The 26,961-nt window shown below is 43.6% G+C and overlaps 3 protein-coding genes and 1 pseudogene across 11 annotated transcripts; 2 read left to right on the top strand and 2 right to left on the bottom strand.

The window, feature by feature from the left end:
• LOC123114434 (uncharacterized) lies at positions 1-1,827 on the top strand (annotated as a pseudogene).
• Positions 240-5,751, top strand: LOC123114431 (inactive poly [ADP-ribose] polymerase RCD1). Of its 2 annotated transcripts, none has more exons than XM_044535898.1 (7): positions 240-1,837; positions 2,627-3,830; positions 4,045-4,286; positions 4,393-4,469; positions 4,866-5,051; positions 5,155-5,250; positions 5,425-5,751. In XM_044535898.1, exons 2-7 carry the CDS (start codon positions 2,770-2,772, stop codon positions 5,497-5,499), a joined length of 1,737 nt encoding a protein of 578 aa, XP_044391833.1. In that variant the 5' UTR covers positions 240-1,837; positions 2,627-2,769; the 3' UTR covers positions 5,500-5,751. The 2 variants fall into 2 exon arrangements, with proteins under 2 accessions (XP_044391833.1, XP_044391832.1); XM_044535897.1 differs by having other exon boundaries at positions 240-1,853.
• Positions 5,752-8,380: 2,629 nt separating this feature from the next.
• LOC123114433 (beta-fructofuranosidase, insoluble isoenzyme 4) lies at positions 8,381-18,516 on the bottom strand. Of its 7 annotated transcripts, none has more exons than XM_044535901.1 (10): positions 18,368-18,516; positions 16,328-17,947; positions 15,925-15,979; positions 11,985-12,108; positions 10,805-10,850; positions 9,844-10,715; positions 9,597-9,755; positions 9,115-9,356; positions 8,901-8,994; positions 8,381-8,812 (listed from the first exon to the last, which is right to left on the bottom strand). In XM_044535901.1, exons 4-10 carry the CDS (start codon positions 11,985-11,987, stop codon positions 8,666-8,668), a joined length of 1,563 nt encoding a protein of 520 aa, XP_044391836.1. In that variant the 5' UTR covers positions 11,988-12,108; positions 15,925-15,979; positions 16,328-17,947; positions 18,368-18,516; the 3' UTR covers positions 8,381-8,665. The 7 variants fall into 7 exon arrangements, with proteins under 7 accessions (XP_044391836.1, XP_044391841.1, XP_044391837.1 ...); XM_044535906.1 differs by lacking the exons at positions 15,925-15,979; positions 18,368-18,516 and adding an exon at positions 18,047-18,361 and having other exon boundaries at positions 8,381-8,627; positions 8,709-8,812; positions 10,805-10,813; positions 17,893-17,947; XM_044535902.1 differs by lacking the exon at positions 18,368-18,516 and adding an exon at positions 18,047-18,357.
• Positions 18,517-21,605: 3,089 nt separating this feature from the next.
• On the bottom strand, positions 21,606-26,290 carry LOC123114430 (beta-fructofuranosidase, insoluble isoenzyme 4). Of its 2 annotated transcripts, none has more exons than XM_044535896.1 (9): positions 26,272-26,290; positions 26,022-26,073; positions 25,462-25,591; positions 23,961-23,969; positions 22,992-23,866; positions 22,756-22,914; positions 22,313-22,554; positions 22,104-22,197; positions 21,606-22,020 (listed from the first exon to the last, which is right to left on the bottom strand). In XM_044535896.1, the coding sequence occupies exons 3-9, from the start codon at positions 25,466-25,468 to the stop codon at positions 21,808-21,810; spliced, it is 1,599 nt and encodes a 532-aa protein (XP_044391831.1). In that variant the 5' UTR covers positions 25,469-25,591; positions 26,022-26,073; positions 26,272-26,290; the 3' UTR covers positions 21,606-21,807. The 2 variants fall into 2 exon arrangements, with proteins under 2 accessions (XP_044391831.1, XP_044391830.1); XM_044535895.1 differs by lacking the exon at positions 26,272-26,290 and adding an exon at positions 26,180-26,226.
• Positions 26,291-26,961: the final 671 nt, after the last annotated feature.

Below are 26,961 nucleotides of genomic sequence, written 5' to 3'. Positions count from 1 at the left end.
GGTAAGGGACGAGGCATGCCGCGGCAGATAGCGGCGGAGGCGGCGGCTTAAAAGGGCCTCCAGCCCGTCCTGTACCCCCACCCTCACCCCACCCCGAACCCTGCCTCGCCGCCGTATCTCTGATCTGAAGAACCGGAGGAGCGCCGTGGAGTCCTAGTCCGTTCCCGCCTGCTCCCTTCTACCCCCGACCCCGCCGCGATGAGCCGCCGCAGGTATAATTCCTCCTAACCCCTCTTAAATCTCTCTGCCTTGAGGACGCCTGCTGTTCGGTGGCTGCTTGAGTCGGATTGTCCATTTCCGTGCTCCAAGTTCAGTTATCTGTGCTTCGATTTGATGCTTTTACTTGTTGCCTACGACTAGTTGCTATGCGCGATCTAGCTATTCGGTGCTTGCTTGCACGCGTCTCATGGTGTCACAGCGCACAAATGACAGCAGAGCAGAGCAGAAGCTTAGAGTTCAGTTTCTTATGCGGGGCTGGGCCGGTTCGGCTGGCTTGAGTTTCATGCTTTCGCTCATCGCGTAGCCATCCGGCTACGGATTGCTCTATGGGACCTAACTTTTTGGTGCTTGCATACATGTCATGGCGTTGCATCCTAGCTAGATTGATAAGGAACAGAGTAGATGCTACAGTTTTCGTCTGGTGGGATGGGAGCAATAGTGTCTCAGTAATAGCTGTCTATGTCTGCCTTGTCTAGAGAATTCCTGGTAGCTAGGTTAGCAAAGTAGATCACATACTTGCTGAGCATGATTGGTTGGCGGCTTGGCGCCAAGCGCTAGATGGCCGTTGGCGCGTGAAAAGGTCGGGCTGGTCCCTGCAGCTTCATATTAGTTGATGCGTCCGCATCTCGTGTTTGAGTTATTAAACATGCTCTAACCAGTTATTTAATATGCTTGCATTGTCTGGGGACAACCTTGTGTGATTTGATGCATGGCATAGTATTACAGTGCCGAAACGGTCGAATATTCAGTATGTTAGATCTTTCCTTCGGTTCCAGTATTAGTGCGTACTAATTAGTTCTGGTTGCCTGCATAGCCGTTTACGCTCGCTACACGACAGAGCAAGTTACGTACTTGCTAAACGTGTTTGGTCGGTGCTGAGTGTTGGATAACTGTCCATTTATGTGCTCAGATTTCACCCTTCTGCGTTCAAGCTTGTCCATGCTACTCCAGATAACTGCTTTTATTTGTCAACCATGCCTTGCACATCAAAGTTAATATGTATGCATCTAACTACTACATACTACATATTTCCATATTCTGGAAACAACCTTATATGCTAACCATTTGAACAACAACAACAACTAAGCCTTTAGTCCCAAACAACCTTATATGATAAGGGTTTGAAGTCGAGTAAAAATAAATAGTTTTCTTTAGTGCAAGTATTGATGTGGTAAAAATCAACTTTGAGTGCCTGTCTAGTGCAGTGCGGTCTGCCAGCTGGATAACATAGTAAGTTGCATACTGACTAAACAAATGTTACAAGTTTGATGTGCTGAGTGCTACTGACTAACGCTGCTTACCTAATAGGCACAACAAGCTTTGTGCACAAGCTGTCATCATCCATCCATTCTCAAGACTAATATGGCGATGCCATAAGGTGCTTTTAATGCCATGGGATTATACTATGGCCTTGATGTTGCTGCATTCGGTATGTCCGTTATGGAGATTCCGAGAGCAACAATGGCAGTTTACAACCAGGCCACAATGCTAATCTTTGTCGCAGCAGCAGCAGCAGCAGCAGCATCATTAGCTTCTCTCCACCATTGTTCGCTGCTGAGCCCTTATGTGGCCGCACCAGCAGTATTCCTGGTTGGAGCAACGATGTGAAGCTGCATGGGTAAAGAGTCACAAAGGCATGATTATTCTTTAATAATTGTGGCATTGCACCCATTATTATTCAAGAAAAAGAATTTTTTCCCTAGACTGAATAGAATATCGTATTCCAGACAGCAAGATCTACCAACTCTTACCTTTTTAGTCATTTACGTATCAGGTCATATGAGCTGGCAAATAAACTTTATTGCTATTAAATGGGAAAGCACCACTGGCAACAGCACCTTTCTCCTAGATACTAATCTTTAGCATCTCTAAGCGTCTAAGACATGTTTTAACAATCCATCATCCATTTACAAGAAGTCATTTCTATCAACGTAAAGGTTCAAGTTTAATGTTTCAGGACAGATTGATGCCACGAATACTCAACTAGTTTTTTTTTTCAGAGAAACAGAACATAATTATATTTAATTCATATTCTTACAAGTTTCCATGCGCCATCAGTATTTATTGGTGAATTTAGTCCTGAAGAAACTCACATCCCTTTGTGACTTGCAACTTACTACTGCCAATGGTAATCCTTAATAGTTAACACTTCATCAGGAGAACAAAATGAGCACTGATAACATCTCCAGGTTGTTTTTACTTGTTAGTTGAAAGGCTTACTGAATCATTGAGCTAATATTGGTGTAGATTTCTCTTTTCTTTTCTGGTGATATCTTTCTATGGTTTGGTTCTGCATGGTGTGTCATGAAAGAAATACATAGATTTGTCACACAATACTTTTTTTTCCGCCACCCATGCTCCACCTCTGTACATATCTTTATTCCGTTTTTTTCTCCTTATTTCCCAGGTCCATTTCACTTACCCTTGTGGATAACATGGCTCGTTTTGAAGTTACTTTTGTGCTAGCATAATCTAACTAGCTAGGTTAAGCTATACTCTAAATCTGTAAAGAAAGTCAATACTTAGTTTTAGTTGAGCTTTGTGTAAAATATGGAAAGGAAGACTGGAATGGTACTGGATGAACATGTCCTGAAAGCTACTGATCGCAAGAGGAAACATGAGTCGTCTGTGAAGAGTACTGGCACAGATGATTTTGCTGAGGTCTCTCAGCATGCTGATGGTTCTGCTGTCCTTAAGAAGTCTAAAATGACCTCCTCTGCTGGTGATATTCTGGAGTGCTATAAGAACTTCAAGACAAGCGGTTCGCCCGTGCGCGTGCTTTGTTACCACCAGGGTAAATGGAGGGACTTTCCAGAGCATGTTGTGAATCTGGTACAGCAGGACTTCCAGTTGAAGAGGCCAATTACTAATGCTGTATTGAAGAACCAGCAAGTCCTGTTGGACTTTATGCACATGGTCTGCATTGATTCTTCGATGACCACAAACAAGCCAATAGCATGGATTGATGTTCATGGTAACCGCTTCTTTCCAGAGTTATGTGCTGGACTGGTAACATCTAAACCATCTCAGCATGGGAAAAGTGACCCCAGTGGTAAATCTAAAGCTGGTGAGTGTGCTGGGACTTTGATTTTGACAGCTGAAGCTGAAAGCTCGAGTTCAGATTCTGTTGATGCAGTACTCCCTCATGCTAAGAAGGTTAATAACATACTGGAGGAAGGACAGGAGGTACATAATTATGCTGCTGTTGAAAATAAAGCTGGTCCTGCAATCTGTTTGAATGAACCTGCTAGTGGAAACATACATGCTGCTACTTATAAGCAGAAAATTGGCCAACCTGTTGATTCAGCTGTGCGCAAGTTATTGCTTGAAGGGGCAGGCCAACCTTTTAGTGAAGAAAATATTATTGGCATCTACAGAACTCCACTGGTAGATCAGCAAGGGCGGGCTCGCTTCAATCTTTTCCAGAAGGAACTTGAGGCCACCAAAATGCATCGTGGCAACGCAAATGTGCGCTACGCGTGGCTACCTTGTTCCAAGGATACTATGGAGGAGATGATGATGCGTGGTGTTCTGGAAGTTACAAAACCCATGCTGGGGCCAGTGTATGGCATTGGTACACATCTTGCTCCAGCGAACTGTGCCCAAACCTGGTAAATACTTGTTCTGGTTCTTATTTATGCATGTTAATCTTAACTTTAGGATATACATCCATCTGTTCAAACCTGGTAAATATTTGTTTGTATATATGCATCTTTAGATTTGCTGCTGGATAGCTCTTGCTTTGAATATTCAGTATTTCTTATGATCTTACTTGATTAAATATCCAGTAGTTTCTTATGATCTTACTTGATTATCTTTTCACAGCGCTAGCTACTCAGATATTGACGAAAATGGCATCATGAGGATGATGCTGTGCCGTGTTATAATGGGTAATGTTGAGGTTGTACTTCCTGGATCAAAGCAATTCCAGCCAACCAATGAAAGATTTGATAGTGGTGTGGATGATCTTCAAAAGCCAAAGCACTATATCATATGGGATGCTAATGTGCATCGACACATCTATGCTGAATATGCTGTTGTTATCAAAGCACCTTCCATGACCAATGGTACTACTACAGCCACTCTCATGGTTCTTGATTTTATCTGTCTTTCCATTTTTCATTTTTGCTTCTGTGTTGTTTACACAAGAGAATTCATTTGATATTACTGCAGAATACTTGGCTAGAGAAGATACTGCATCCAACATATCTGAGATAAGAAATTCTGGTTCAGCAGAAAGTGTAATCAAGGTATGCTTATTATGTTTAACTGGTTACAATCATATCCTAGCTTTGATACACATTGTGTCTTGAACGGGCAGCATGTTAATACCCCACACGTATTGACTGCTGCATGTTTGGTGTGTATTAGCTAGGTGTATTCAGATAGGTTATTATCTACCATCTTATGGCCGTTGGCCTTCTTTCATCTAAAAAATATGATTAAGCATAGATTTGGAAGTTGTTGGCGTGCTTGTTAAGGATTGTCATAATTTGCTTCCAAGCTTGCGATGGAACTGGGCTTAGTTGTACTTATATGCACTCCATATGGATGGACTCCGCAGTTGGTACTTAATTTCGGTGCGATATTTTACTTGGGAACTTTCAGCTTGTCATATTTTTTGTTTGTTTGTTTGTTGTGATCAGGACGATAGTTCCGAAACCATGGCATCTCCAGCTGATAAACAACAAGCACCCAGGTTTGGGCGTGCCCCAACTCGAAGGCCTCCTACTTCACCCTGGATGCCCCTCCCAATGCTTTTCGCTGCCATCTCCACAAAAGTTCCTCGTTCTGACATGGATGTAATCCATGGACACTATGAAGAATTCAAGGTTGTTATAACGCTGTTTTCCTTGTGAGATACGTACTTGGTTACAGTTACTGTTCCCAGTCACTGTGCTAAATGTGTTGTGCCTGTTGACGATGTTGAAACAGAGGAGAAAGATAAGCAGGCCCGAGTTTGTGAGACGGCTAAGACAGATCTTCGGCGACAAGCTGCTGGTTTCTACAGTAATGAGGCTGCAACCTAAGGTACTTGAGACCATTAACGCTAATCCTCCATATCGTGTGCATATGCATTCAAAGACTTATTTATCATATGCAGAGGATCCTGTTTTGTGGTGCATAAGTGATTTTGTCTTCTTCATCTGGCAGTAGCATAGGCTTTGCTAAGCACTTTGCTCGTGTTGTCCGTGACTGTTGCAGGTAGTGGCACCCATGGCAGGTGCTGAAGTGCTACCAAGAGGAGCACCCGGCACGGGAGGGAGCAGCACCTCCTGAAGTAGCAGTTCGTCGAGATAACAGCTCGTGGAGCCGCTCCTAGTGGAGAGAGATAGAGAGAGCACAGGGGAGGCCATTAAGTTATGTGTCGGTTGGTTATAGACAAAAACTAGTCGGTAAACTGCGAGCAGCCTGTTAAGTTGGTGTAGCTTTGTTTGGTTCCATGTGGTTGGTCTCTTGGCGTCAGTCGGTAACTGGAAACACTCTGTTGTAGCCGATGCTGTTGTGTGCAAATCTGTGTTGCAGCTTGTACTGTGCCTGTGCTGTACTTGGTAGTTTTTTTGTTTTTAATTTTGAGCTGATGAACCTAGCATAGAATATATGTAGACCTCACCTGAGGTTGAGTTTCAGCTGGCTGGCCCTAGATTTTCTCTCTTTGAGCTGACGAGCCTAGCATAGATTTCTTTTTTCAAAACGGAGTCTAGCACATAGAATTGATAGAAGTGATGGTGAGCTTGAGTTGGCTCGTGTGATCTCCCCTTGGGGGCCATTGCTTGTTGGGCTCCGGTTCTACAAACTATGATCGACGGCTCTTTTCTTTTGATGAAACATGGTGAATGAAGTTTTGGTAAGACAAAATCCAGAGTTTCCTTGTTTGAGTATGCTGCTGTCTACTTAATTTACCCTTGCTAGACTCCGTTTATATATTTTTGTTTATTTATGGAGAACAGAAATGAAAAGAGGATGCATGCCAGCGGTTTATCCTAGTAACAAGATGGGATTGTTAGGGAGTTGGAAGTTGGAACAAGATGATACCTTGGTGGCTTGGCATCTTCAATACAACCACACCAAGTAAAAGAAGCAACCAGGCATGCTTTTCTTTTCCAGATCGCACAGCAGAAGATAGTACTACATTTTGGTTCCATCTCCTCCTCACTAAACAAGTCACCAACACATGCTTTGTTTAATTAACAAGTAAGCAATGCATGAGTGAGAGTAAACAACATGACTTATCATCGATCGAGTCCTAGTACTCCCTCCGTCCCAAAATTCTTGTCTTAGATATCTAGACAAATCTAAGACAAGAATTTTGGGACGGAGGGAGTATAAGATATGCAAGTGCATACACTGGACTTGGGTACAAGAAAGGGAGAGAGAGGCAGACCCAATTGATCAACACCATCCCGTTTCTCTGCTTCCAGCTAGAACAAACTCTTGAGGCAGACCCAATGGATGATCTAGCACATTCAGTTTTTCTTCATGTCATTGTGTTTTATTTATTTGTGTTCCAACCAAATGCAATGTAGTTTCTGTATGAATTTGGGGCTCATTCTCAGCTCTAGATATTACCCCATCCATTCCAAATTAACTTATATACAGTATTTGACAGGCCTATATATATATATATCTGCATTTAAAACACCAAATTAGTTCCATACAGTATTTGACAGGCCTATGAAGATATATATATATATCTGCATCTAAAACACCAAATTAGTTCCATTAGATTCTTCATAAAAAATACATTTGTAAAATATTAGCATCTCCCTGTAGACTATATTTTATTAAATACAAGAAAGATTGAGGACAAAACCAGACCTTTTATTTTCCGAGAAAAGGCAAATGATATATGTTAAGTAGCACAAACCCTTACAAAAACACCCTTATAAAGATATATTTATGAAACTCCCTCCCCTGTTCCAAAAGCAGCTCCATCCACGGCGTCCCCGTGCCACCACGGCCCTCCCTTCTCTCTCTCCGCCGCCACCCCCTCCAGCGACGGTGCACTCGGGCCCTCCCTTCGCCTACACCGGCGCGGGCCCCATACCTATCTCGATCCATGGCGGCGGCAGCGAGGCGCCGCCGATCTGGGCCCAGAATTCAAGCAAACTTCTAGCATTGCCACAAAACTATGGAAATACTGTGCATACTTGGTGGTCTTTGCATCAAAGCTTCTTTCTGGGCACCACTACTATACAAGAAGCAAGTTCGATGCAGCTGCCGTAGAAGCAGCTGCATTCCTGGGAAAGTCAACGAACAAGTACCAGGACACGAAAAATTTAGTTGTATCAGAGCCGACCAAGACGATCTTTGAGAGTGGCGTCAAACTAGTTGTATATTCAGAAGGTTGATCCAAGCACTGCTGATTCGAAGATCATTTGTGTGTCCCTACTGAAAAAGAAGTAGTACATACTACTTTCCTATTGTTGCACATATCTGCTGCTCTGCTGGTATTTTTCTGAAAGTTCAGTTTCAGTTCAAAATGGAGTCAATTCCCCTGCTGCTTTTTAAAAAAAAAATTAAATTAAATTTGGCATGTGCTAACTACCATGCCATAGGCAGTAATAGTATTTCTTAGCCAGATAGATATTTACAGTTGGCACTATTTTCCTAGGCACCCAGCGACGGAATGAAGATGCTTCTTGATTAACGAAAGAAACACACATGCATCAGCTGAAAAATATCCCGAATTCTGCAGATATGTAGAGATGTACTACCTAATCCAAGGATATTACAAAGAATTCAACGTTGCTAATATTGCTTTGCCTTTTGAGATGCTCAGCAGTTACAGTCAGTTACTACGTCCAATCGTGATGCTAACTGTTGATTTGCCTGTTACTGTACAAGGCAAGGAGATTTGTTGTGTGTTGCATACATACTCCAACATCTCTCGTCTTTTTTATTTTTTCAATGCTTGTAAGATCTCTTGTCTACCATCAATGTAAAGAGAGGATAGATGCGTTTCCTAGTCTAGGTTTTATCACAGCACATATGGTTTGGTAGAATCGTGGAAGATTTAAAGAAATGACAAAACTGAAGCAAGAGATGTCCTTGACCCATATCATTCAGGAACCACAACGAAGAGCGGCACCGTATCTATCTTACAATCTCACAGGCACAAGCACATTTTCTGTCAGGAATTCTGGCATGCACAAGCTCATATATAGGAGTATTATTTATTCCAAATCTCTGCAAATTTAAATCATACAGTACTCCATGGGCGTCTAGTTGAAATACCCATGCCAAATACTGAAATCAACAAATGACTAGATTTAAGGCGGTCCTCTAATCACGTGTCAAACACAACTGCTCTTCCGTGTTAAACGCTCACTTGTGCTCTCTTCATGCTCCATGCCCTGAGCTGAGGCACTCTGACCATGGTGCTTCCATTGTTAAAGACATACTCCCTCCGTTCCAAAATAGATGACCTAACTTTGTACTAAAGTTAGTACAAAGTTGGGTCATCTATTTTGGAACTGAGGGAGTACATGTGGGGCTGGTGGTCGTCGTCGACAAGTGACACTGGGTAAACTCTAGCCATGATGCAGCCTCTGCCACCGCCGCCAAAGCTCTCCACTGCCGACCGATCAATCTGCATGGCGGCGTCCATTTTTTAGTTCTGTCACGAAGTGAATAACCGGAGAAATTATTGAAACAAAGCCTCCCAAGTCCCAACTCACCAGAGTTCTGATAGAGACTTTCCTTTCTTTTTCAAGGTCAAGTTCAAAGAAGCCTCCATAGGCTGGTGTGTATAGTCCTGGTCTCAGGGAAGACCTGCGCAAAGAAAATGAGAGAAATTTGTTTTTAGTTTCCTTCCAGACATCAATATATAGATAGACATTTATGGAAATCAAGGCTAACAAAAAATAATGCAAAAAAAACATAAGCACTAACCTTCTTAGGTCAGTGCACATGAGGATCATGTAGTTTTGCTGTGATTTGTAAACCCTGAAGTGCACATCAGTGTGCTCCTCCATGTTGTCGGAGGCCAGAATAACAAGTCCGAATGGCCCTATGCCACCATGAACCGATGCATCAGCTTCCCGGCACTGCTTCGGGGCGTCTAAAAGCCAGGAAGGATCAAAAGGTTCCGCGTCATCGATGGATGTCAGCTCAAAATCTATCTCGACATCAGCCTGTTTTCTCAAGAAAATTATGTGCCTGGTTAGCTACACTTGCTCTAAAAAAATACACAAAACACATAAGCCTAAGAATATATGTGTATATATATTCTGTTGCCAAGAATGTACTATACATATATATAATTAATACTTATCGGAAGACCTTATAACTTTTACTGGCATGACACCTTTTGAAGTAAAAATAAATAAAATTTGGAAGAGCAGGTAAGTATGTTTGTGACCATGAAACTATACCTGCAAAGTGTCAATTCCCTTAATCTCAAATAGGTCTCCCTTGTTCAGCTCTAGTCCTTGATGGTTGATTTCATTTCTTCGAAGGGACTCAATCTCTTCAACTGGCCATTGCAACAACTGCTTGCCGTCGCTGTCTAACCAAATTGTCCTGGGGATTGACTAAATATAATAAAAGTGAGGTTAAAGGTGTTACGCCGATTATGTCAATATCACACAATTACAACCAATTAAGGACATATTTTCTTACATGGATTCCTGCCCAGCCTTTTGCAACATCATCTGAAGAAGTATCTGTCTCGTTGCTCCAAGCCCATATGATCCTCCTTCCATGTTTGGAGTCAAAGAACGATTTTGAAGCATAGAAATTGCCATAGTCGATCCTCAGCCATAGCCGATAGTCATCTATGACAGTATCTGGCACAAAGACATCACGTTTGAGATCATAAACCCCAATCATGTACTTGTCACTGTAATCCATGCCCATTTTGAGGACGTGCTTGGCGCCATTAGGGATTGCTGAAGACATGTCCAGTCCACCGTTACTTCCCGACAATACCGCGAAGAAATCCAGGCACTCCCACATGTCAAAGGACTTGGATGAATACAATGGGTGTTCAACTCTGGTCCAATTCAAGAAGTCTTCACTCTTGTACAGAAGTGCAGTACTGGAGCCGTTCAGATCAGCACCAACTGCTATTCTCCATAGTCCATCTGGTCCGATCCAACCGGTTGTCGGATCCCTGAACTGGCTCGAGTTCAAGCCTGGCATGACCGGTTGGATCACTGGGTTATTGCCTGCTTTGGTCCATTCCCTCAGGTACGGATCAGACTGGTTTTTGGGAAGCGCAATGTTTTGGACCTGATGCTTCTCCATGTTGATGAGACCAGTGTATATGATGGCCGGTCGATTACCAGGTAGAATTGTGGCTGAGCCGGTCCAGCAACCGCATATGTCACTTGGGGTATCCGGTACTAGTACGGGTTCAAGACCGATCCAGTTGACAAGGTCTGTTGAAACTGAATGGCCGCAAACTATGTTATAGGAGAGACTTGGACTGTTGGAGCCATCGGGGTTATACTGGTAGAACTCATGGTAGATGCCATTGTAGTACATTGGTCCTGATTTTTTTTATAAAGGTAGTATAAGATGTAGAATGCTGCAATTTCTTCTTTTTATTTAAAAGTGGTTGTGGCTGAGATATTCATACCACTTGGATCTTTATTGTTGTCGCAGATTTCCATGGGTCGCCAATCCTTCGAAGATATGAAAACGTGAGAGAATGTCGATGACTTGTAACAGATGCACAATCAATAAGATATGATTGTTGGTAAAACAGGACCAAAGATATTCTAGACTTCAAAACATGTCAGTACTTCATTACTTTCGTATGGGTACAATAGATCTATCTAATATGATTCAGACACAAACCATAACACCCTTGTTCTGGCTTTATGATTTTACATTGTTTTTCTTTGTCGTCTTGTTTTCTCTCGTTGATCTTTGCTTTTAGTGCCTATGCTTGGATCAACTCCACCTTATTTTCCCATTGGCATACACCATGTCACAATATTTCTTCCTCATGTCCGCCCTATTTAACTGATTTATACAAAGCAAACTCTATGCAAATGCAAATAAGTTGGAAAATTCAGAAAAAATCTTGAAGCCTCCTGGTTATATAAACACAAAATCTACATAAATATCTCGGTACATAGTTCAAATGTTTTGCATAAGCTCCAATTCAAAAAAATTCCAACTTAGCCAAATTTTACGATTTGGGTTTTGTGGAAGCATCTAAAGAACAGGGTCATCATCATACTCCCTCCGTTCCAAATTACTCGTCGTGGTTTTAGTTCAAATTTGAACTAAAACCACGACGAGTAATTTGGAACAGAGGGAGTACTATGGTAGTACTACTCGAAATCTAACTGCAGCGCATTACAGTGTGTGCATACTTTGGGCAACATTCAGCAACAGATTTGCATAAGTAATCAGTTGCCTATGAAGCTTTCCCTCGCCTGTAATTATTTTTGACACAAAGAAAAGTTCATAACGATACTACTGTAAAATATTACTCCCTCCGATCCATAGTAATTGTCGCTAATCAGTAATAATTACTATAGGCAGGAGGGAGTATATATATTTTAACAAGTATATTGGTATGCCAAATTTAGATCGTCTAATAGGTTTTAAGTTAACTTACCCAGTCAGGAGAAACGCTACCAAATTTATTTTTCTGTGCTAATTAACCAAGTTTTCTTTGACCAAGAGAAGAAGAAAAGCACATCAAATCAGAGAGACTATATATGATTGGCCACGAATAAAAGTCGACAGGAAGCATAGAGGAAGCTTAAAAAGAAAAGAAAAACCAGAGAGGTAAACATACATACCATTCATCCAGTTCTTGGGAGGCTGGAAGTGGTAGGCAGTACTGTATCTCTTGCTGACAATGGATGGGATCTTTGTTGACGACTGTGAGCAGAAGAAGACTCCTCCATTGCTGCAGGGCCGTACCTAAGAAATTTGGGGGCGGACCAAGCTGAAGTTAATTAGGCTTGCGATCTACTCCCTCCGTCCCAAAATTCTTGTCTTAAATTTATCTAGATACGGATGTATCTAACACTAAAATGTAACTAGATACATCTGTTTTTAGACAAATTTAAGACAAGAATTTTGGGACGGAGGGAGTACTCATAGAAAGTACTCGTAATCAAGAAATTATTCATGCAAGCGTATGCCACCTCACTATACAATTATGAATTGGATAAGGCCCATCTCAAGATGTAATCATGCATGGAAAAAGATCCACCATAATATTCAACCATGAATGAAAAAATGTTTTCTATTCAATTATTGAATGCATTAGAGGTCACATACAGGAAAATCACAGGTCGCCGTGTGGCTGGCCATAAGCCAAGTGTAAAAATATGGATACTCGGCCTACATCAACATAAGTTGAGTATATAATAAAAAAACACGACAAACAAAAAGTACTCGGCTTACATAGTTGTAAGCTGAGTGGCTGTAGAAAATACTCTTGGCTTATACAAAATACCCAACATAATATAATAAAGCACTCGGGGGCCATAAAGGCAATGCCTAGTGACAAGGCCCCGTGGCCCGACGGCTTTACCGGTGCATTCTTCAAGAGTTGTTGGCCAATTATAAAGGACGATTTTATGAAGGTCATTTCCATCTTCTCGAGTTTGCATGCGGAGAACTTTAACTGGCTCAACTCCGCAAATGTGGTTCCGTTGCCAAAGAATGAGGGGGCTGAGGTGATCATGGACTTTAGGCCTATCAGTTTGATCCATGCCATTGAAAATATTGTGGCCAAGGTGATGGCGATGAGGCTCGCCCCATTTATGAACATCCTCATATCCCGTGCTCAGAGTGCTTTCATCAAATCTCGGTGCATTCACGACAACTTAATGTATGTACGCAGCTATGCTCACTGACTACAACGATCAAACACACCACCGCTTCTGCTCAAGTTGGACACCAGGAAGGTATTTGATTCGGTTAGATGGGAGTATCTTCTTGATGTATTACAGAGAAGAGGTTTTCCTTCGAGGTTTCATGAGTGAATCATGACTATTTCAGACGTCTACATCGAGGGTTCTCCTCAACAGTGGTACGGCAGCCCTATTCAGCATGGAAGGGGCCTCCAGCAGGGGGACCCTTTGTCGCCCCTTCTGTTTGTCCTTGCTATTGACCCCCTACGTACAACAGATCTTGGATGTGGCAACACAGAATGGAGACCTACACAGATTGTGTGGCCGTGGTGCCTGCCTTCACACCTCTCTATACGCGGACGACATTGCGATTTTATTGGCGCCTATAGGAGGACGTGGACATGCTTGCAACCATACTTAAAAGCTTTGGGAACGTCACTGGCCTAGTTACAGACATTCACAAGAGCTTTGTGGCCCCTATTAGATGGTCCAGTGTCGACCATGACATGATGTACCTTGGTCTCCCGCTGTCCATTCATTGTTTGCGGGATGTGGACTTCCAACATTTGCTTGACAATATTGCCAGAAAGATCATGATTAGCCAGGGAAAGTACATTATAATGGCTAGGAGAAGCGCGTGGGTAAAATCGGTCATCACTTCGCAGGCCATCCACCACCTCACTTCGCTTGTGGTGCCCAAAGGAACGATGACCTCCATTGTCAAGCTGCAGCGGGCTTTGACGAGAACCCCCCCCCCCTTTGTATTACAAAGCAATCAACCGATACAACCAAAGGTGCTGAGGCAGAAGCAGCACAGACATGTCCAAAAAAACGAAAGAGAAAACAAAAGGAACAGATGCCGACAACGGCGGGCTTTCCTATGGGGAGGCACATATAAGGTTTCTGGAGGAAAATGTAAGATAAAATGGTAGAAGGTTCGTATGCCCAAGGACATGGGTGGCCTTGGCATCCTGGACATGGACAAATTCGCGCGTGCCTTGTGGCTCAGATGACCTTGGATGGGTTGGAAGGACTCAGACAGGGCTTGGGTTGATTTGGGGCACCCGTGCGATGAAGAGGACATGCCATTGTTTTATGAGTGCACTTCCATCATTGTTGGCAACGGGTAAAGGGCCTCCTTCTGGCACTCCCCTTGGCTTGGAGGTCGCAAGCCTAAAGACATTGCTCCCTCCATTTTTGCAATTTCCGAACACAAGAATGACACCATCCATAAGGCTCTGGATATCAACCGATGGATTGCGAACATCAACACAAATTTGGGGCTCACATTTCAACACATCCTTGAATGTTAATTATGAGCTTTGGGTTGGATTACGAGAGGTCTTCCTTGATGAGGACGTGGACGATGAAATTGTTTGGAAGCTTTCACCTTCCGCTGAATACACAACATCATCGGCTTACAGAGCTAGCTCAGCTTGATGACTCCACTGCATCGCAATTGAAGCCGGCTGTGTGGAATAATTGGGCGCCACCAAAGCATAAATTCTTTGCTTGGCTTATCATTTAGGATTGTGTTTGCATGGTGGACAGGCTCCAACGAAGAGGATGACCAAACTGTGGCCTATGCCAATTATGCAAGAGGGAGCCTGAGATGGCGGCACACATCATCTTCTGGTGTCGTTTCACGACGGGCATTTGGGTGGAGATCAAGACTTGGATGGGGTTGACTAGTGTGGACATCACCTACTGGAGTAGCTTCGACAACGTCAATGATTGGTGGCACCACATGGTGGGCATCAACGCCAATGTGAGAAAGGGCCTCACATCTCTCGTCATGTTTGTTTCATGGGGAATTTGGAATGAGCAGGATGCAAGAGTGTTTAAGAACGTGTCCTCCATGCCAAATGAATCATGTCTAGAATTAAGGCCGAGACCAGGTTTTGGGGTTTGGCAGGGGCCAAGCGTTTGAGTTCTCTTATATGCTCGCGAGAGTAGGTTAATTAGGTTCGCGCCATTTACGGATGGTTGGCCGTGTAATTCAAAACTCTTCTTAATTTAGAAGACGAGGCAAATCGTTTGCATCCGTGATGGAATTTTATTTAAAGCACTCTGCTTACATGGAATTTCCGGCAACGGTGTTTGCCACGTGGCCGCCATCGGTGCGCTTAATGGCTGGCATGATGGCCATTGTTATAAGCTGAGTACACTCCCGAGGTACTCGGCTCATAATTATCATTTTTAAAGCCAAACCGCTGTTGGTTTAAGCCGAGTAAGCCGAATGGGCCACTGGGCTTACACGTCTGTGGTTGCCCTTGGCACTCGGCTTGGCCGTTAAGCCAAGCCAATGCCCTCAGCTAACAGCAACACTCGGCTTACTCATACACCGTGAGTGCACTACTGCCCTTCTCGATTTAATGTGACATTCGGCTTAAGAGTGACACGTGGCGGCAATGCCATTGGCCCTGGTTGGAAAATTAAGCCGAGTAGCACACTCGATTTACCGTGGCAGTTAGCCTCGGTCGGCCGTCATGTAACTTTATTTCGCGAGAGCCTCTATTTTTACTTCAGATTATATGTAAGCCAAGTAGCCGTGAAACGGAGCTAGTCCAAATGAAGCTGAGAGCTGTAAGTGGAGTGCAGCACTCGGCTTACTCTCAGCCGAGGTTATTTGGGGATTCGCCGAGTATGTTTCATACTCAGCATTATTTATTTTTCCTATAGTGTCATTTGTATTTTAAATTTTGGTTCTCATATTATCAGTCCGAATTTGCAGTCCTTTCCGCTCTAGTTAAAACAAATGATTGGCATCGTCCGTAAGTAATAAGCTTAAAGTCCATTTAATAAAGAGAGGAGTGGAGCTAGCTATAATTAGAGGCAAGTGAAGCGAGTGAGCGAACATGGGTGGCTGAATTACCAGGATTTGGAAGAGAAGGCTGGTGGAGAAGATACACGCAAGGCCACCAAGCCAACTGCAACAGCAGAAGATCTGGAGCTAAATAATCGGAAGAAACAAATTGAATCGAATAGTTAATGAACCTGACAAGCAATCGAACAATGGATGAACTTACACTGTGAAGGCAGACATGAAGCAAGAGCGAGTTGACAGAAGACATATCGTCCAGCCAGCAGCAGCAGCAGACAATCCAGTAAGTTATTGGTCAGACACTTGGCAAGTAGTACAATCCAGTAAACAAATTATGAAACGGAGGGAGTACTAATCAACCGACTACGGAGCTAGAGCGAACAACTTGGCAATTAACTAAGCAAGCAAGCAAGGAGGGCACAATTAACTAAGCAAGCAAGGAGGAATCCCTCACCTTGCACGGTCATCGCCATCGTCGTCTCCGGCGGGCGGGCGGCAGTCGGCAGAGCACCACGCAAATCGAGCTTCCTTGTTTTGGACGAAGAACAATGATGTAATAGTAGTATATGTTATGAACTGGGTGCGTGCGTGGGTGGGTAGGGGCACCCGTGACTGACATGCGATCACAAGAATATATTACGAAGAGCGTGGGATGCATGTTTCTTGTCTGACGCTCAATTTGCTTGTGTGGCCGGCATGCATGGGTCCGCTGCTTCATATTGTTTTCGTCTTTTCATGTAAGATAGTGCCCGTGCAAAGCAAATTACGGTTTTGGCGGTACGGCGCTAGTTGTCTTGTGCTTGATGGATCATTCCCATTCTCCACCTGTCTCGTGAGCAGTGGAGTTGTTGCTGTCATCATCACAATTGGTGCACTTGTCCTCTCACATTTGTCCCGCCCGCCCAACATTTTGTTAGGTAATTAGGGAGATTTGTTTGAGCTTAATCCAAATTAACATCATCGCAAGATTGCTGACATGATAAATCGCATACAACCAGATAGAAACGCATAGCACATAGGCATACAGATGGGGAGAGAGAGAGAGAGAGAGAGAGAGAGGGGGGGGGGTCAGAACATACAAGGGCACTCTGGTGCAAGACAAGATGGCCATCCACCGTAGAGCAAACAGTGGAAGTGGACGGACGGACGTCTAGGATGTAGTCGAACTTGAGCGAGCGCACTGAGACGGTCTCTAAAAATCTTATTGACCCTCACCCTGAAGATTCTCAAGGGGCGGAGTTTCAAATCGCTATTCTCCTGGAGGGCATTCGGGTTTACCCGAGATTTTAGGTCGGGTTATTCGTATTTTATTTATTCAGGTTTTCAGATCTCAGACCCAAATTGTCTTAAAAGAAAAAATAAAAACCTGACATTTTGAGTACCCGATATCTCAGGTTTGGGTTTTTCTCGATTTACCCAAATAGAAGCAGTGCCTCAAAAGCAAAATCCAATCTTCGATGCGGACCTCGAGCGCTGTCGGTCGCCGGGGGCAGGCTGGAAACGAGAGAAGCAGGCACGGTGCTGCACCATGATACGTCTCCAACATATTTTTTTATCGTTTCATACTATTATATTATTAATCTTAAATACTTTTATATGCAATTTTATATTTTTTTGGGAACTAACCTATTAACTCAGTGCCTAGTACCAGTTTATGTTTTTGCCTATCTTATTGTTTCATAGAAAAACAATATCAAACAAAGTTCAAACACGATGAAACTTTACAGTGTTTTTTGTGGACCAGAAGGGACCCTAGAAGCTTCGGGAGGAGGCCAGAAAATGTACGGGAGAGCCACAAGCTCACACGGCGCGCCACCAGGGGGCGCGCCACCTGAGCTGTGAGCCCCACGTAACTCTATTATCAGTCCGAATTTGCAGTCCTTTCCGCTCTAGTTAAAACAAATGATTGGCATCGTCCGTAAGTAATAAGCTTAAAGTCCATTTAATAAAGAGAGGAGTGGAGCTAGCTATAATTAGAGGCAAGTGAAGCGAGTGAGTGAACATGGGTGGCTGAATTACCAGGATTTGGAAGAGAAGGCTGGTGGAGAAGATACACGCAAGGCCACCAAGCCAACTGCAACAGCAGAAGACCTGGAGCTAAATAATCGGAAGAAACAAATCGAATCGAATAGTTAATGAACCTGACAAGCAATCGAACAATGGATGAACTTACACTGTGAAGGCAGACATGAAGCAAGAGTGAGTTGACACAAGACATATCGTCCAGCCAGCAGCAGCAGAAAATCCAGTAAGTTATTCGTCAGACACTTGGCAAGTACTCCCTCGTTCCGAATTACTTATCGCACGTATGGATATATTTAGATGTATTTTAATTCTAAATACATCCATTTCAGCGACGATTCCAGTAAATAAATTATGAAATGGAGGGAGTACTAATCAACCGACTAGGGAGCTGGAGCGAACAACTTGGCTGAGATGGGGTTGGGACCAGGGAGGGTACAATTAACTAAGCAAGCAAGGAGGAATCCCTCACCTTGCACGGTCATCGCCATCGTCGTCTCCGGCGGGCGGGCGGCAGTCGGCAGAGCACCACGCAAATCGAGCTTCCCTGTTTTGGACGAAGAACAATGATGTAATAGTAGTATATGTTATGAACTGGGTGCGTGGGTGGGTGGGTAGGGGCACCCGTGACTGACATGCGATCACAAGAATATATTACGAAGAGCGTGGGATGCATGTTTCTTGTCTGACGCTCAATTTGCTTGTGTGGCCGGCATGCATGGGTCCGCTGCTTCATATTGTTTTCGTCTTTTCACGTAAGATAGGGCCCGTGCAAAGCAAATTACGGTTTTGGCGGTACGGCGCTAGTTGTCTTGTGCTTGATGGACCATTCCCATTCTTCACCTGTCTCGTGAGCCGTGGAGTTGTTGTTGTCATCGTCACAATTGGTGCACTTGTCCTGTCACATTTGTCCCGCCCGCCCAACATTTTGTCAGGCAAGATGTTGTTTGAGCTTAATCCAAATTAACATCATCGCAAGATTGCTGACATGACAAATCGCATACGACCGGATGGAAACATGTAGCACATAGGCTGCAAGTTCCTTCTCAATGTAAACTAGCATGCAATGGCAAAGAAAATCATCTCCCATTTTGCTTCAAAGCCGCGTCTTGACTAGTTTCATTGCAGAAAAGGCTCGCTCTGCTGTTGCAGTACACGAGTTATCATCAATCGTAACAACCTCTCAACCATTGGATAGTCAGAAGACTTGCCAATCTTAACTATTCCTTTCGTTAGATCAGCAAGTGATCTGCAGTTCTTGATCTCTGGATGGTTGAATGTATCAAGCTGGAAATGTAGTAGCTCGCACTCCAACCGATCTCTTTCTTGACTAGAAAAATCTGCAGGATAGAATTTCTCCACTAGTCTGCATATCTTTGACTTGCTGAAGGCATCATGCCTCGGGTCCAATGATGAACAAAGATCTAAAAGCTCAGTTACTTGAGAACTGAATCGATCATTCAACTCTATCACTTGTTGATCTATTGCAACATTAAACACATCCACTTTGTAATGATGGATAGCTGTGGCGTTGTCATGCTTATTTCGAGATTTCATCACATCAACATACCTAAATTTAATATATATTGAAAAATATGAATTAGTTGCATGATCTACACATTGATGAGTAAGTATGCAAGGGGCTAAATCTCTACATTGTAATTTAAATAATCATAGAGAGATAGGAAAAGATACATACTTTTGATCCATGTCCGGAATGTCAATATCATGTTTCACACAAAAGGATTTCACATCTTCAAAAAGGCTGCACCATCCATCTTCCCTTAGTTCATGAAGCAACACCTTTGTGTTAGAAACACAATCTAATGCATTTGCAATGTCTAAAGATTTATGTTGAAGTTTCAAACACAAGACATCCGTGATTTTAATGATTCTTTCCATTAAGTGTAGAATGAACACAAAATCAAATGTGAGTATGATTTTCAGGGCACCTCCAGCATCACCTCTTGAGTTCCTTGTAGCTCAGCTGCTACACTTCTTAGCACTGTAACCAGAAATGATTTGTGAACCAATCACTTTGGAATTGCCTATGGCCAGCCGCTGTCCCAGTAAATTCATACACATCTAGCTTTAAGATTGGTTGATAAGCCCCTTTAGATATATAAAAACGCCTAGCAGCATCATGCTCGTCAGGAGGAAGTTGCCAAATTTGAAGACATCGCCCGGGCTCTCGGGCATAACTACACAAGCACAAAAAAATTGAAAAATTTATATTGATGATTAAGGCCTATAGTTTGTATGATTATACTTCTACAAATTTTAAAGGCATGAACTACTAATCCATGTAAAAATAAATTACCTTTTCCCCTTGTGTTGCTGCCGCTTATCCCGTCGTCCGCCGTCGTTCTGTTCGGGATTCCGGCCTCCGGGCTGTCGGCAACGTGTCTGTGGATCGGCGCCTGTCCGGGCGTTGCGGCGTCCCCTTCCTTACTATCCTGGCTTCTCGACGGACGCTGGCGGCGCGCCGGCGTGGAGACAGTCGGAGATTGGATCGCTGCTTTTTGGAGACGTACAGTCGAACGAACTGACCAAGAGATTGGCGATATGCCGATACGTTCTTTTTTGAAGGGGCGATATGCCGATATGTGCCTTCGCTGAGTGAAGCGCTCGTAGTCGTGGCCTCATGGGCTGGTGCGTGGCTACTAGTCAAGTAAGTCAACGAACAGGGCCAGACGGCCTGCTCGGCTCAGTCTTGTGCTTTTAGCATGTAAATTTTAACTTCATGTCATCGGTTTCAAGGGGCTGCTTTACCTTTCGAGGCACTCAGTAAATATTGCTTTACCTTTTGAGGCACTCAGTTAGGGCATGTACAATGGTGGCAGCACCTAGGTGCTGCCCCAGCTCAGCCACCTATGACCAAGGAAATGGGGCTACCAGTTCCATTTTTTTCATCCAACGTTAAACGTGAAGCTACCCTTCTGTGGAACCCACCATCATCTTCTTTCCTTTCTGATTCTCATCTCTTTTTTCACCTCCTGGGACCATCTCCAGCTTGCTTTCCCTCTACTTTTCCTCTCTCCCCACTTTCTCCTGGTTTCTCGCATGGAGCAGCCGGCTCTTCTGCAAGCCACACCAGGACCTGCAAGGCTACCACTTTTTCTACAACGTGGCATCCGAACCTAGGTGGACAATGGGGCAGCAGGTTTGAGGCAGCCCATTGGCCATGCCCTTACAGGTATGCTCGGTCGTCATGCTAGATGTGCCTGTTAGGGCATTGCCAACGGTATGCCTCAAAGGTGCCGCTCCACACGCCAGCTAGGTTCGGATGCCAGCGTGGAGCAAAAGTAGATGCCTCGCAGAGAGGTGATTCTTCTGCAAGAGGCGGGCTCCCCAGGAGAGAGGCTGTGGTCCAACGTCCCAAAGTGATGAGAGAGAGCCCGGTCCTTTTCTGCATGTTTGCCTCTTGCTAAAAAATGGTTCAGAGATGATCTGAAAAGAGAGAGGGGATGGGTCCAAAAGTTGGTGGTCTCAGCTCAATGCGTTGGGAGGAGAAAAATTCAACCAGCGCCTCATGCTTTTCTGTCTAGGTGGATGCACGGGGCATCACCTACCTGCTGCCCCCATTGTACATGTCCTTAATGTTCAAACAGAGGAGAAAGATAAGCATGCCCAACTTTCTGAAACAGCCAAGAAAGATGGTTGGCGACAAGCTGCTGGTTTCTACAGTACTGTTGCATGCACATACATTCTTACTTGAACTTTGTGGCATGCACAAGCTCATACTGTTTATTCCAAACCTCTGCGAATTTAAATCGTTGTTGGCAACAAGCACTACGCTTACTTACCAATTGCCACTACTTCAAAAGTTCAAATACACGTGTTAAATATTGAAATCAACAAGTGCGTGGCCAGTCTTTCAATCACACGTCTGACTAGAACTGCTCTTCTGTGCTAAGCATCGATCACATTTCCACCCTTCATCACATTCACCTGTGCTCTCTTCATGCTCCATGCCCTTAGCTGTGGCACTCTGACCGTGGTACTTCCATTGTTGAATGCATACATGTGGGTGGTGCCGTCGTCGACAAGTGCCACCGGGTAAACTCTGGCCGTGATGCAGATCCTGCCACCGCTGCCGAAGCTCTCCACCGCGGACCGATCGATCTGCACCATGGTGTCCATTTCAGTTCTGTCATCAAGTGAATTAGCGGAGAAATTACTGTAACAAACTAAGCCTCCCAACTCACCAGAGTCCTGAGGGATATCTTTCTTTCATTTTCAAGGTCAAATTCAAAGAAGCCTCCATAGGCTGGTGTATACAGTCCTGGTCTCAGGGAAGACCTGTGCAAAGAATAGAAAATATTTATTTTCAGTTTCCTTCCAGACATCAATAGATACTGACATTTATGGAAATCAAGGGTAACAAAAATTAAGTCAAAAAAGCATAAGCACTAACCTTCTTAGATCAGAGCACATGAGGATCATGTACTTTTCCTGTGATTTGTAAACCCTGAAGTGCACTGCAGTGTGCTCCTCCATGTTGTCGGACGCCAGAATAACAAGTCCAAATGGCCCTATGCCACCATGAGCCGATGCATCCGCCTCCCGGCAATGCTTCCGGGGGTCGAAAAGCCAGGAAGGATCAAAAGGTTCGGCGTCATCGATGGACGTCGGCTCAAAATCTATCTCAACGTCAGCCTGTTATTATGTGCCCGGTTAGTTATAGTCGTTGGTCTGAGATATATATATGCCTATTTTTCTGTTGCCAAAAATGTACTATCTATAAAGTAATTAATAATTATCAGGAGATCCTATAGCTTTTATTGCCATGACACTTTTTCAAATAAAAATAATTCTTTGGAAGACCAGTTGATTTGTGAATACTGAATAGGGAACTACCTGCAAAGTGTCGATTCCCTTAATCTCAAATAGATCTCCCTTTTTCAGCTCTAGTCCTTGATGGTTGATTTCATTTATTCGAAGGGACTCAATCTCTTCAACTGGCCATTGGATCAACTGCTTGCCATCGCCGTCTAACCAAATTGTCCTGGGGATTGACTAAATGTAACAAAAAAATTGGGTTAAAGATGTTACACTGATTTGTTAAATCGGAAGCTAAGGGTAGATTTTCTTACATGGATTCCTGCCCAGCCTTTTGCAATATCATCTGAATAACTATCTGTCTCGTTACTCCAAGCCCATATGACTCTCCTGCCATGTTTGGAGTCAAAGAATGATTTTGAAGCATAGAAAGTACCATAATCGATCCTCGTCCACAGCCGATTGTCATCTTGGACGGTGTCTGGCACAAACTCATCACGTTTGAGATCATACACCCCAACTATGTACATGTCACAGGAATTGATGCTCACTTTGAGGACATGCTTGGCGCCACTTGGAATTTGCGAAGACATGTCCAGTCCATTGTTACTTCCCGGCAACACCGCGAAGAAATCCAGGCACTCCCACATATTGAGGGCATTGTTTGAATACAACGGGCGTGCAATTCTAGTCCAATTCATAAAGTCTTTACTCTTGTACAAAAGTGCAGTACCGATGCCGTTCACCTCAGCACCAACTGCTATTCTCCATAGTCCATCCGGTCCAATCCAACCGGTTGTCGGATCCCTGAAATGGCTCGAGTTCAAGCCTGGTATGACATGTTGGATCACTGGGTTATTGCCTACTTTGGCCCATTCCCTCAGGTACGGATCAGAACGGTTTTTGGGAAGCGCAATGTTTTGGACCTGATTCGCCTTCCTATCGATGAGACCAGTGTATATGATGACCGGTTGTTCACCAAATAGAATTGTGGCTGAGCCGGTCCAACATCCGCATATGTCACTCGGGGTATCCGGTTCTATTGCCGGTTCAAGACCGATCCAGTTGATGAGGTCTGTTGAAACCGAATGGCCCCAAACCATGTTCATGAGGGAGTCATTGGGGTCAAAGGCGCCATCGGGGTTATACTGGTAGAATTCATGGTAGACGCCATTGTAATACATTGGTCCTGAAATTTTTATAAAGGCAGTATAAGATGTAGAATGATGCAATTTCTTCTCCTTTTTTATTTATGTAAGTGTTTGCGCCTGAGGTATTCATACCACATGGATCTTTTTTGTTGTCGTAGATTTCCAAGGATCGCCAATCCATCAAATATATGAAAAGAGTGAGAGAATGTCAAATAGAGGTACAATTAATAGGATATGGTTATTGGTAAAACAAAACCGAAGATGTTCTAGATTTCAAAACAAAGCCAGTAATTCATTACTTCCGTATGGGTATAACAGATCAGTCTAATATTAATTTCAAAAAAGAGAGATCTGCCTAATATTATTTGGACACATGATGTGACACCCTAGTTTCGTGAGTAGAACATTTTTATTATATATTTTCTGATATTGTTTTTTTGGTGTATAATCAACTAGAAATATATGTAACAAGGTCAACAAAGAAAAAAAGGAAAATGCAACAAACCAAAGGTGAGAGTTCATAATTGGCGCTTATAGCGCCAGTACAGGCTGCTGACGCTCACGCTTGAGCTATATGGGCAGCGGTCCACGAGCGCATTTGAGCACAGATTTTAGACCGCTGCATTGACTTTGACCATTGACCGTGCACGTTAAATTGATTTTTTAAAAACAATTGTGGCCTGGAAAAGAGTTCATAAAAAATTGGAGAAAAAAAATCTTGAATTGTAATTTTTTTTGTAAATTTGAAAAAGTTCATGAAAATAAAAAAATCACGACTTTGAGAAAAGTTCATAATTTTTTTCATCATGAATTTGAAAAACATTTAGCTCATTTGAAAACTTCATGAGTTTAAGAAAATTTGACAAATTTTTTTAAAACCTCACAAATTTGGAAAAAGTTCATAATCCACAACAGCTTTCTAGTACAAAAACAACTTGTGAATCTGAAAATATCATGAAATTGAAAAATTTACGAATTTGAGAGAAGTTCATAAATTTGAAAAAGGTCATGCATTTAAAAACTGAAAAAGGAAAATATTTTAAAAAGGAAAAAAGAAAAAAAAAGACAAAAGGGCCAAAAGTCTAGAAACGAAAAAAGTAAAAAACAACCAACGGGAAGGAGCTTCACGGAAACATGCCTATATGGGCCGGCCCAAGAAATTTAGCAGAGGGAAATTGGGGGGGGGAGGGGGGATGCGTTGTGTACGGTTTTGCCTATAACCAGCGCTATAGGCGCCAAATAGGAGTTGGCCCCAAACTTTATACGAACAAAAAAAGTCCAGAAGGAAAGAAAAACACAATAACAACCGTTGATTATTTCTCAACCCACTGAGCTCTAGGCGCTTCCTTACTTTTGACACAAACAGTTTGTAATGATACTACTGCAAAAGTATTATGTGTATTTTAACAAGTATATTATCCCCTAAAAAACAAGTATATTATTGAATATTAGCACACCAAATTAAGATGGGCACTTTTTTTCCCTTCTCCGGTTGGGCAAATCAGCAACCAATCAGATCTCTTGCTTTTTCTTGGACCCATAACAAGAAAAGCACAAACAAAAGTGAACAGATAACCCACAAAATGAACCAGAGAGGAAGCTGAAGAAGGAAGCAGAGAGGTAAACAGCATACCGTTCATCCAGTTCCTTGGAGGTTGGAAGTGGTAGGCAGTCCTGTACCTCTCGCTGACAATGGAGGGGACCTTTGGAGACTGGGGGTAGGAGAAGGAGAAGCCTCTCTCTCCATTGCTGCAGGGCCATGCCTAAGAAATTTTGGGGGGCCAGTGCGAAAAGCCGGAGTCAGGCCCTACTTATTTACTTATATAGAAACAGAAAACATTGCGAGGCTACGGAATATTTCCAAAAATCATTTTCATGGCGCAGAGCAATGTTTCTGAATGGAACAATCTTTTTTTTTTCTTCAAAAAATTGTTTTTGTAGCATGTGTGGCTCCTGCTGATAACTAAAGTAAACCTGAGCAGCAACCATAGCACAACTTCTTTTTTACACATTCTGTTCCATTTCATTCGATGCCTCTTGAGCACAAGTGCTCCCACAATTCATAGACAGAGTAACGGCATGAACCGAGTGTAGAAATGAATAGAAGGTGAAAGCAGACTGTCTCATCTCAGAGTTACTGAAGCGCAGACAGCGGGTAATTAACTGAAACAAGAGTTACTGTAGCTAGCTTACCAGGCTCTGCAAAAGAATGGCCGTGGAGAACACACAGGCAAGTCGAGCGAGCCTGCAATCAATTATGCAACATCAATTCTGTGAGTGATAGAAAACAAAACAGTCGAGTAATTAAGCTAAATGAAGGTGACAAACAATTGGATAATGGATGGACTTACACTGTGAGCAGAGCACACATCAGCATCATCATCAAGGCAGCAACAGCAGCACAAAGGACCAACACATACACACATACATACAAGTCAGTCACCTTCCATGTGGCCGGGAGGGGAGAGGTAGCTAGCTAGGAGTGAGGAGTCCCTCACCTTCCATGGCCATCGCCATCCTATCTCCGGCGCGGCGGCAGTCCTCCACCTCCTCGTCCTCTCCGCTTCTCGGCCTCGTCTCCTCCTACACTACACCGGAGGAGAGTGACAGAGATAGATAGACGGAGGAGGGAGTTGTTGAGCTGTTTCTGTCGGCTCAAAAAGATCTAATCTGCCTTTCCCCTCAAAAAGGATCTACCAGATCTGTCTTTCCCCTTAAAAAATAAGTACTAGTGTAGGTCTTTTTTCCTGCGCGCAAGGGCTTTGTCGTTTGGCGGTGTTACTGTTAATCTTGTGCCTAGCAAATATCTGGTCTTGTAGCTGCTGCATGTCGGCAATGATAGCAAAAATATCAGTGGTGGTCGGCAGCACAGTAGCTAGCTGCATTACCAGGGGTTGGGCTGTAAGAGCAACTCTAGCAGACCCCGCATCCCGCCGGCCTGCAAAACGTGTTTGCAGTTTGCGTAAAATCGCTTTTGCGGGCTGACTCGGGCTGGCACAGATGCAGACCCCCCAAACGGATCCATAAAAAAGTATATTTACGGCCGGCCTCCAGTCCGGCCGCTGCCGCCCCTTCCTCCAGCTGGCCGCGCCGGCCACGCCCAACCCCGTCGGCCGCGCCCCGTCGCCCGCAG

Source organism: Triticum aestivum, chromosome 5B, assembly GCF_018294505.1.
Source record: "Triticum aestivum cultivar Chinese Spring chromosome 5B, IWGSC CS RefSeq v2.1, whole genome shotgun sequence".
In the NCBI taxonomy this organism is placed as follows: domain Eukaryota; kingdom Viridiplantae; phylum Streptophyta; class Magnoliopsida; order Poales; family Poaceae; genus Triticum; species Triticum aestivum.
The sequence above is the reverse complement of the archived record's forward strand: the minus strand, read 5'-3'. Positions and strand labels throughout refer to the sequence as shown.

Bases quoted from the DNA above. Each gene is read 5' to 3' on its own strand.
- LOC123114431 (XM_044535898.1), top strand. From the start codon at position 2,770: ATGGAAAGGAAGACTGGAATGGTACTGGATGAACATGTCCTGAAAGCT. The intron at 3,831-4,044 runs GTAAATACTTGT...ATCTTTTCACAG, and splicing joins GCGAACTGTGCCCAAACCTG to CGCTAGCTACTCAGATATTG. The intron at 4,470-4,865 runs GTATGCTTATTA...TGTTGTGATCAG, and splicing joins CAGCAGAAAGTGTAATCAAG to GACGATAGTTCCGAAACCAT.
- LOC123114433 (XM_044535906.1), bottom strand. The intron at 8,813-8,900 runs GTGAGTTGGGAC...GCCGCCATGCAG, and splicing joins AAGTCTCTATCAGAACTCTG to ATTGATCGGTCGGCAGTGGA. The intron at 8,628-8,708 runs GTACTCCCTCAG...TTTGGAACGGAG, and splicing joins GACGACCACCAGCCCCACAT to GGAGTATGTCTTTAACAATG.
- LOC123114430 (XM_044535895.1), bottom strand. From the start codon at position 26,211: ATGATGATGCTGATGTGTGCTCTGCTCACAGT. The intron at 26,074-26,179 runs GTAAGTCCATCC...AATTGATTGCAG, and splicing joins ATGTGTGCTCTGCTCACAGT to GCTCGCTCGACTTGCCTGTG. The intron at 22,021-22,103 runs GTGAGTTGGGAG...ACCATGGTGCAG, and splicing joins AGATATCCCTCAGGACTCTG to ATCGATCGGTCCGCGGTGGA.